This window comes from Urocitellus parryii, chromosome 10 (genome assembly GCF_045843805.1).
Source record: "Urocitellus parryii isolate mUroPar1 chromosome 10, mUroPar1.hap1, whole genome shotgun sequence".
In the NCBI taxonomy this organism is placed as follows: Eukaryota; Metazoa; Chordata; class Mammalia; order Rodentia; family Sciuridae; genus Urocitellus; species Urocitellus parryii.
The window spans coordinates 15,396,427-15,406,779 of NC_135540.1; the positions used below are offsets into that span (position 1 = coordinate 15,396,427).

The 10,353-nt window shown below is 45.3% G+C and overlaps 1 protein-coding gene across 6 annotated transcripts in view; it reads left to right on the forward strand.

The window, feature by feature from the left end:
* Positions 1-8,837, forward strand: part of Noct (nocturnin) — a 29,047-nt gene extending 20,210 nt beyond the window's left edge. For all 6 annotated transcript variants that reach the window (XM_026386178.2, XM_077803213.1, XM_026386181.2 and 3 more), the window contains exons 2-3: positions 5,439-5,708; positions 6,676-8,837. In XM_026386178.2, coding sequence (XP_026241963.2) covers positions 5,439-5,708; positions 6,676-7,511 — 1,106 coding nt within the window. In that variant the 3' untranslated portion in view covers positions 7,512-8,837. The remainder of the gene's footprint in view (positions 1-5,438; positions 5,709-6,675) is intronic.
* The last annotated feature ends 1,516 nt before the right edge of the window (positions 8,838-10,353 follow it).

Sequence of the window (10,353 nt, forward strand, 5' to 3'; positions counted from 1 at the left end):
TAATCTGTGAGTGTAAGGTGAGCTGGCTGGATGGTTTCCTACAGCCTACTCAGTGCCTACCCACCCCAGCCCCACAACAAGCCAGCAGTGAGGACACCAGCACATCACCTTTGCCTCCTCTCACGTGTACACGACAGTCTCAGAACAGCAACACCACTACCACTGCCACCACCACTACCACTACCACTACCACCGCCACCACCACCACTACCACTACCACTACCACTACCACCGCCACCGCCACCGCCACCGCCACCACTACCACCGCCACCACCGCCACCACCACTACCACTACCACCACCACCACTACCACTACCACCACCACCGCCACTACCACCACCACCACCGCCACTACCACCACCACCACCGCCACTACCACCGCCACCGCCACCACCACTGCCACCGCCACTGCCACCGCCACTACCACCGCCACCACCACTGCCACCGCTCATGGCCGCTAAAAACAATTTTAGGACTTTTATTTGGACATGTGCTCCTCATTCTAGCCCCCCCCCCCCCATTTGGTGACTAAATCTTTACGGGTCCCTTGTTGTGTCTTGTAGCCTTCCCATACTGTACTCTTCCTTTGAGCCTGTTTTAGACTTGATTTTTCTTCTGAGAAGCTACATCATCTCAGGTCATTTGATTTGATTTGTTCTCTAATTCTAGGGATGGCAAAATTTTTCTGAAAAGGGCTAGATAATAAATAGTTAGGCATTGTGAACCAAAAATGATCCTGTCACACATTTCTGTGTATATTTAACAACTCTTTAAAAATGTAAAAACTTCAGGGTATAATGTCATATACCTGTAATTCCAGCAACTGGGGAGGCTGAGGCAGGAGGATTGGAAGTTCAAGGCCAGCCTGGGAAACTGAGCAAAACCTTGTCTCAAAATAAATAAAAATGTCTGCAGTGAGGCTCAATGGTAGGCGCTTCCTGACAAGCCTGAGGCCCTCCATTCAATCTGAGGGTGGGGGGTGAGAACTGTTTTCAGCTTAAAAACTTGTGCAAAAAGACCTGGCTCCTGGAGACAGGGTGCCAGTTTTGCTGGATATAAAATCCTTGGCTCACATTTTCTTTCTTTAGGGGTATTAGATATGTTATTTCATGTTCTTCAAGCATAAAACATGCACAGTTGAAGTGTGATGATGCACAAATTGTCCTTATTAAGTTGCTTGCTCTTGTTACCTCGATGCCTAAGAATGTTTTTCATATTCTTTGCCATCCACTTGTTGGTCACTCTGGGTTGATATTCTCAGGCATGTGTTGTTGTTTCCAGTATCTACTTTTTAACTACTGTGAAATAGTTGTATTAGTTTTCATCTTCAAGGGATCAATTTTGCTTATTTTCAGTATTGTCAGTTCCTCTCACATTTTTTTTCTCATTTTTATTTTTTAATTTTATTTATTTATTTTTAGTACTGAGGATTGAACCCAGAGGTGCTCTACCATTAAGCCACAAGCCCAGCCCCTTTTTTTGGGAGGGTCCTGAGGATTGATCCCAGGGGTACTTAAACACTGAGCTACACACACACACACACACACACACACACACACACACACTTTTTAAAAGACAGGGCCTTGCTAAGTTGTTTAGGGCCTCCTGCCTCGCCTCCCGGGTTGCTGAGATTACAGGCGTGTACCATCATATCTGAGACTTTTTATTTTGAGACAGGGTCTCGCTAAGTTGCCAAGTCTGGCCTGGGAACCTGTGATCGCCCTTCCTCAGCCTCCTCAGTAACTGGGATTATATTCATGCACCACCACATTCAATCATTTCTCTTTCTTAAAGGAAATAATTTAATCTAAATACAGAATACATTACCATAGGAATTCTATTCTGATTTACAAAGGTTATACAATCAGTTTGACATTATATGGAAAAATCACCTAAGCCATAGCTGGTAAAGATGAATCTGTGGGCTGTGTGTCTGCTGGGTTTCATTTCTGGGTTTCTAATTCTGATTTGGAATACTTGTATCATTTTCTTGTATCATTTTCTTAGATGACCTTTAGTTCACTTTGAACTAGGGCACAGTTTGATTTGCCTCTGGGCGTCTTCTGAATGATGTTCTGTTATCTTTTTTCTCTTAATCTGGAATTGATTTTTCTAACTTGTCCAGATTGATAGAAGGAGGTGTGGTTCAGGATAGTTTTTCTGACTTTCCCTAATTCCTCGCTCTTCCCTGTGCTGGGGATCAAGCTCAGGGTCTCACAGTAGGTCATGGCTCTACCACTGAGCTACATCCCTCTCCAACCCTCAAATACCGGACTCCTATTGGACAGCACAACCCCTTTTCACATTCATTTTTGCATGATACTTTCTTTTTATCACCATAACTGTCACTGGAGAGTGAGGAGTTCCCAGAGAAGGAGACTTCAACTTAAGACAAGTAGAGTTCTGGGGCTCTTGACAGAACGTGCAGAAATGATCTTAAGGGTGTATCAACTAGAGACACAGACATATAATTCAGGAAAGCAGAGACATTCAAGGGTAAATGTGGGCCATCTAGAAAGTAAGAGATGGATTTGGGGTTCCCAGCTCCTCTTTTAAAATTAACTTGGGGGGGGCATGGGAAGGTGTGTGAAGATGACATCAATCTGGTGATTATAAGCAGGTTTATGGTGGTCTGGTCATTCTCTGAATCCCTAGGCTGACATGGTCTCTATTATCTGATCAGTAGATAACATTGGAAAGTATCCTTAATTATAGGTTTCTTAAAATATCATCTCTCTTGCTTAATCTATTCATTATGTATGTTAATAAACAATGCACAAGGCAATTTTTAAAATCTATTTAGTTGTCAGTGAACCTTTATTTATATATGTGGTGCTGAGAATCAAACCCAGCGTCTCACACATGTCAAGCAAGTGCTCTACTACTGCGCCACAGCCCCAGTCCCACAAGGTAATTTTTAGAAGTCAATGAATTTATGATAGCTTTAAATTTACACATTTTCCAGAAATTGGGGAGTGATAGGCCTGGAAGAAAAACTACTTGGGGAGTGACAGGCTTGAGAGAGAGAACTGGCCTAGGGAGGGATTTTTTTAGATTAAAGTTGTATTTCATTATGTCATAACAGCCCCAAAGCACAGCTTGGCAAAGACATAATGTCATCCAGAGGAATGTAGAGCCATGCTGTTGAAACCCGTCTGCCTCACGTTGGTAGCATGCCCGCAGCTTGACAGATGCCCGGCATTACAACTTACCTCATCTTGAAAATATACCACGGTGCCCTTTTGAGTTTGCACTGGGGCCCTGGTGCTCCTTGGCACACAGTTTGGGGACCACGATCTCAGTGCTGCTGCAGATCTGGAGACCACCCTCAGGAGCCACAAAGGTGTCAGCTCTGTGGTATTTGTTTTTGCTGGGGATTGAACCCATGGGCTCACACAGGCTAGGAAAGTACTCTCCCGTGGAGCTACATCCCAGTCACCAAGAAGAAAGAGTTTGAAAGTGGTATGGATGAGATAGGTATTTGGGGGTACAGAGAAAAATACCACATCTCACAAAAGAGGTGCCCATGAACCGTTGGCCTGCAGTAATCACCCATGAAGCCTTGGAATGCTAAAGTAGCGACTCAGGCTTCCCCGCTGTGTCCTTGTGGCCATATCCTAACCTGCAGAGGAGCAAGCGGCAGGGCAGCACCCAAGCACAGGGCAAAATGGTGCCAAGTGGCCTGACCCTGCCCTGGCTGTACCTCTTGTCCAGGCCAGCTGCTGTCCCACTGACTCCCAACACTTGCATTTTCAATAAATCTCTTGTGCCTCAATATGACTCATGTTGAAATTATTTTTTCCTTTTTTGCAGTACTAGGGATCGAACCCAAGGTTTCCTTACCGCCGAGCTTCATTCCAAGGCCCTTTTTATTTTTACTTTTTATCTCGAGACAGGCTCTTGCTAAGTTGCCCAGGCTGGCCTTCAATTTGAGATTCTGCTGTTTACATGGCCTCTTGAGTCACTGGGATTACAGGTGTGCGCCACCACACCTACCTGTCACATGTGTCCAGGGCCCTGTCATCTTGAGTTGAGGTCCCCCTTTTGGGGGCCTCCTTGGACAAATTTCTAGTGACATTTCCAGCCAAGTAGAAAATTTCTTCCTTTGGTCTCATACACTAGGTAAGCAGGCAAATCAGTTAAAATGGATTTAAAATGCTGAAATCAAACCCTCTGGAAGCAGCTGTGCACGTGTGTGTTCGTGGGTACGTTTTCTTGGAGATGCCCAGACAGCTGAATGTATGTTGGGAAGACCAGTGTACCATTTCTTAGTTTTGAGGAGGGGGATAAGAGCACATTCTTAATGGTAGGCTTATTGACCTTGATGTTCAAGAATATTTGACTATTCAAATTAGCTTTGTGACCTGCCTCAGTGAGTTTGATTGACTGCTAGTTTGAGAGGTTGTCAATCAGTCTGCCAAAGACTTGTCTTTCAAGAGAGAGAATGGATGTGGATATATGGTAGAGAAATCCAGGTTGCTCAGTACAAGGATCATCACGCACAGAATCGTGGAGGTGATTCCAAGTAAAACTTGCCCCTGAGTTTATTCTAAAATGAAGAGAAAACAGTCAACTTCTAGAAGGGTCATTGAATGGTTTGGGCGAGCTGATGGCTGTCGCTTCCCGTGTGCTCCCCCGTTGAAGACTGAGCTCTGTCCTTAATGAAGTGTGATCTATTGAGAAGCAAAGCACTAGAAAGTGCGTGTGAAGACAGCGGCGCTGGGGCACTTTCTGGACCTCTCCTCGCCCTTTCTCGTTCTAAGATCTCAGGAAATGCAAGTCAGGAAAAGGTGCATCCTGGGTGGAAACCTGCTGGCTCCTGCCCCTTCTCCTGGCCCCTTTTCTGGAATTTTGAAAACCCAGCAGTTGATACTGCAGAGCATGCTGCCCAGTGTGATAGGAATCCTAGGGAGAGCCCAAGCCCTGATGGTGCACTTGACACCAGAAATAGCTGTGGAGTAAATTCAGCCATTGCTTTACGGCATGAGCAGGGCAGCAACCTGCCATACCCCAGCACCTCCCCAGGGTCAACATGAGCTTCCCAACATCTCAGTCTTTACAAACGAGTCATAGAAAATAGATCTATAGAAAAAGGAATGTGGGTTTTGTTAGGCTGTACTTTGGTGAGACCAGAGTTATAAATCATAAAGACAAATCCTAGGATAGAAGAGACCATCAAGGTCAAGGTAGTCTTCCCTTAAAATAATTGTATATTAGTCAGAGACTGGTGTTAACCACAGTATTTGAATTACCTGTCCAGGTGGAAAGCGGGAACCTGGAAGCTCCTTCAGTTGACCTGTAGAACTGGCTTTGCACCTGAATGTGGCACCATTGCCCACTGAGCTCCCAGTTGGTCCAGACATAACTGCTTGCCTTTCAGCTGAGGCGGGAGAAAGCAGGGTCAGGAGCTGATGTAACTGTGCTTTCCTCTCCCGTAGTGTGTTCCATGGGAAACGGCACGAGCAGACTCTATAGTGCTCTCGCCAAGACACTGAACAGCAGCGCTGCCTCTCAGCACCCAGAGTACTTGGTGTCACCAGACCCAGAACATCTGGAACCCATTGATCCTAAAGAGCTTCTTGAGGAGTGCAGGGCTGTCCTGCATACTCGACCTCCCCGGTTCCAGAGGGACTTTGTGGATCTGAGGACAGATTGCCCCAGTAGCCACCCACCCATTAGGGTCATGCAATGGAACATCCTCGCCCAAGGTATGCCTGATGCTTCTGTGCTCTGACTTCTTTTCTGCTTCTGCACATGCTCAGTGCTCTGGTGTCTGTGTGCAGGGGAGATGTGTGGAAGGAAGGGATGACTGTCTTTTATCAGGCAACTCAATAGAAGATCCTTAAGCCTCTTGCCTCCAGCTTCCAGTCCATTGCTGTTAGGTGGCATTGGCTGGGTAATATGGAGAATTTTGTGCAGGAGACAGAACTGGGGTGGAGGAGCCTAGGTGTTTTTGACTCGTTTCCAATCCATTCTCAGCTGTATAACTGGAGACCAAAAAGATGTAGCTTCAACTCTCTGTTCATTGAAATATATTGTTACTGTAGAAAGGTCTCCTTTCCTGAGTCTGCTGAATTAAAAAACAGATGTGTCAATCAAACTTCTGTACATTACCTTTTATGTAGCAGTAGACATTTTAAGGAAAAGAAACAAGGACCCATTTTTTTATGATGTATGTATGTCTTTAGCTTCTGGAAAAGAAGGGAATATGCTGACTTTATCAATCTTTGATTCTTTTCTTTTTTTCCAAGTATTCCTTCATAAGTAGGAAAAGTACCCATTTAAAGTTCATTCTGAGTAGCGTCTACATCAGTTCACATGGCTTTATTATAGTCAGTGTTGAAACTAGTGTATAGAGTAAAATATGTTTATTTCATTTGACAAATTTTAGTTCCCTGGGATGGCAAAGAACAGTTCTCTAACTAAAGCTGAAATCAAAGATCTTTTAGTTTGGAATATAATTAAAAAAACAGTTTGATATAAAAGAAGTCAGTTGCTTGCTTCATCTAGATGCTAAGACTATTTAATTGGGGGGATTAGTGGAGTGTAGACTGAGAAGAACCACCCAGGGCATCTGAAGCAGAAGCCTGGGGTGGACCTGACCTCAGGAGCCTCCGGCTACCTTGAAGTCATGGTTCTGTAGTCGCTGTCAACTGACTGGCTCTTTCTTTACAGCACTTGGAGAGGGCAAGGACAACTTTGTACAATGCCCTGTTGAAGCTCTCAAGTGGGAAGAGAGGAAGTGTCTCATTCTGGAGGAAATCCTCGCCTACCAGCCGGACATACTGTGCCTGCAAGAGGTGGACCACTATTTTGACACCTTCCATCCTCTCCTCAGTCGACTGGGCTATCAAGGCACCTTCTTCCCAAAGCCCTGGTCACCTTGTCTGGACGTTGAACACAACAATGGACCAGATGGCTGTGCCTTATTTTTTCTCCAGAACCGATTCAAGCTGGTCAACAGTGCCAATATCAGGCTGACGGCCATGACGCTGAAGACCAACCAGGTGGCCATTGCTCAGACCCTGGAGTGCAAAGAATCAGGACGACAGTTCTGCATCGCCGTCACCCACTTGAAAGCTCGCACTGGCTGGGAGCGGTTTCGGTCGGCCCAGGGCTGTGACCTTCTCCAGAACCTGCAGAACATCACCCAAGGGGCCAAGATCCCCCTGATCGTCTGCGGGGACTTCAACGCGGAGCCCACCGAAGAGGTCTACAAGCACTTCGCGTCCTCCAGCCTCAACCTCAACAGCGCCTACAAGCTGCTGAGCGCCGACGGGCAGTCGGAGCCCCCGTACACCACCTGGAAGATCCGGACCTCGGGCGAGTGCAGGCACACCCTGGATTACATCTGGTACTCGCGGCAGGCGCTGAGCGTGCGCTCGGCGCTGGACCTGCTCACCGAGGAGCAGATCGGGCCCAACCGGCTGCCCTCCTTCAACTACCCCTCCGACCACCTCTCTCTGGTGTGTGACTTCAGCTTTAACGAGGAACCCGACGCCCTTCTATGAAAGCTCCTCTGGAGTCTTCACCAGGGTGCCAGGAAACTGAAGAGGAGAGGACGTGGCCTGAGGAGGGTCCCCAGGCTCTGCTCCCTTCCTGCCTTTCCAGCATGCCCTTGGGAAGATCCCGTTAGTTCACGAACCTTTTCAACCAAAACCTGTAGCAAAAAAGCTGTGTGCACTCCAGTCTCGGCTTCTCTGTCCTCCCTCCTGAGCGTTCCCTTTGGACCTGTCATTGAAGGGCATTCAGCTGGGCTCGCTCGAAGCTTCTCAGTTTGCGGATGCTTAGAAACTCGCGGGCTTGCTCGCCTCCTCCATAGCGAACACTCAGTAGGTAGGAAAATCTCGCTAGAGCGCGTTTCAAGTTATTTATTTGTGAGTTTTTCAAATGTCATCAAGATATGCATGGCAATATTTATTATTTTTATATCTTCATGTAAAACTAAATTATAGCATCATGAACGTTTTAGAACCGTGCAAGACACAAGTTATAAGTAACTTATAGTAATTTTCTTCAAGCTTTAAAATGTTCCCCTCTGGTGGCCTAACACTGTGTACAGAACAGCTGTTCAGCCTGGGGGGTGCCGAGGGTGTTATCTAAGTCTGAATATGGGGACTGATGCGCTCTTCACCAATACTGCTCTCTCTGCCTCTGTTTCCCATTGTGTTTCTTGAAGAAATTCCGGTTAGTTTTCCATTATTTAATCATTGCTGTATATTGTCCTTTTTCCATTGGGATAATAGTCGTATACATTTGAAAGTTAGTCAGTATCATCATCATTTGTGTTGGAATGTGCTTTCACCATGATTATTCAGGAGCTGTTAGGTGGCCATGGCTAAGAAACCAGGGGGACCTTCTTTTCAGAGATGTGAAGGCTATTTTGTTTCGTTTTGTATTTGTTTTGGGTTTTTTTTTGTTTTTTTTGTTTTTTTTGGTACTGGGGATTGAGCGCAAATGTGCTTTACCACTGAGCTACACCCCCAGCCCTTTTTCTTTTTTGTTTTGAGACAGGGTCTTTCTGAGTTGCCCAGGCTGGCCTCAAAACTTGTGATCCTCTTGCCTCAGCCTCCTGAGCTGCTAAGATTACAGAGATGGGAAACATTATAGAAAGCTTCTAATTGGGCTGTCATAGAAATTTCCTAGGAAAGCCAGATGACTGTGGTTTAAAACATCTACAAAGAAGAATGTAAGAAGTTAAAAGATAACCCACAATTCTCAACCATCAGAAATAAAAGTGATAAAGATAATAGGTAAAGCCTCTTCCAAACAACATAACCCATCAGGAGTAAACTGGTACATATTTTATTGTATGAGTTGTAAATATTTAAGATTAATAAATGGCCTTTTAAAGCTTGTGCTGTTGATGTCTTGTCTTTTTAGTTCAAAAAGAATCTGGGAGCAGATTGATTGTTGATGCAGTCACGTGGTGATCCGCTCTAGCCACTGCTACGTGGAACCTCACATCACAGTGGGCATACCCTGGTTTCTGTGGCTGTGGCTTGGCAGCACCCAGGATTTGCTTATGTGGTCTCTCAGTGCCCAGGCTGCAGGTCCCCAGCAGGGCTCAGCCAAACATTCCAAGTTGGAATCACTCTCAGAACAAATGAGGTTTTCAGTGGTTTTGTACATAGAAGAGCATGGGACTACCTGGGAAGAAGAGCAAGCAGGGAGAACCACTGCACCAGGGCACTGGAGAGTCTTAGATGTCTGGTGGTGTCGTGTTGTTGAGAAACAGTAGGGTCAGAGTGCTTTACTCCGCAGACCAACCTAAGAGAAACTGCGAGAGCCTTAAGCAGGCAAATCCAGTTGAGGATGAAAGCCAAAATGACTTAGAATTTCAAATATCACCAACAATAAGGGTTGGGGGGAATGTGGGGTGGGTAGGAAGACCACTGGGCAAAAAGGTTTCTGGAAATATCAGTAAGTGAACATTATAAGGTAAGGAGATTGAGATAAACCCACTGTGAAACTTGTGGCAGGAGGCTGAATTTTTACTTTAATGAAATGCTTCTGTTGTTTGCATTTTCTTGTTTTCATTTGAAGTATAATTATGTGAGCATTCTGGTCTGAGAATTTTGGAAGAATATATCAATCTTGTGTTTCATGTTTTGAGTGTGTCTTGTAAGTCTGTTTTTGTGACAGCTTTGCTCTGTGGACTATCAGAGTAACCTGAAGGTATAATGGTAAGTTAACAAATTGTTGCACAGCACTAAATATAGATTCTAAAATTTTAAGTAGGTTCTATGCATAGATTCCTCCCATTCCATTCCTAGGTACTTTTAGGTCCTGGTTTTCCAGTGTGTGTGTGTGTGTGGTGTTGGGGATTGAACCCAGCCAGGGCCTTGTGCCTGCAAGGCAAGCACTCTACATGTAAGCCATTGGATAATAATACTTAAGGTTCAAAGTGAGAGGGAAAGAATGACCCTGTGCTTTGCGTCCTAACCACACCTGTTTTTGGCCAAAGAGAATAACCATTTTGAAAGGTCAGGATCAATAGTGTTGTAGAAATTTAAGCCCAAAATAGGTGAGGGGATGATAGAATGGTAAGAAATTTGCAGTTTTGAGTTCTTAAGTCTTGAGAGACTCTGTCAATCCTGCTTTGGTTTGTAATGTAGAAATACCTGCTTTGAATGAATACCCACAGCTGCAGGTACCAGACTTCTTTGGAAACCTCACTTCCGAGAAAACATTCACATTAAAAGGAGATTGCAGTGGAAGCCCTGCCTCCTGACAGTCCTGACAGAGCCTGGCTGCCTCTAAGCATCTGGTGAACTTGGACTAGGTGGATCTCCACTGAATGTTTTTGCTTTGGCAAGGAAGATGTGCTCTGAAACCAAAGTTAATAGCTAA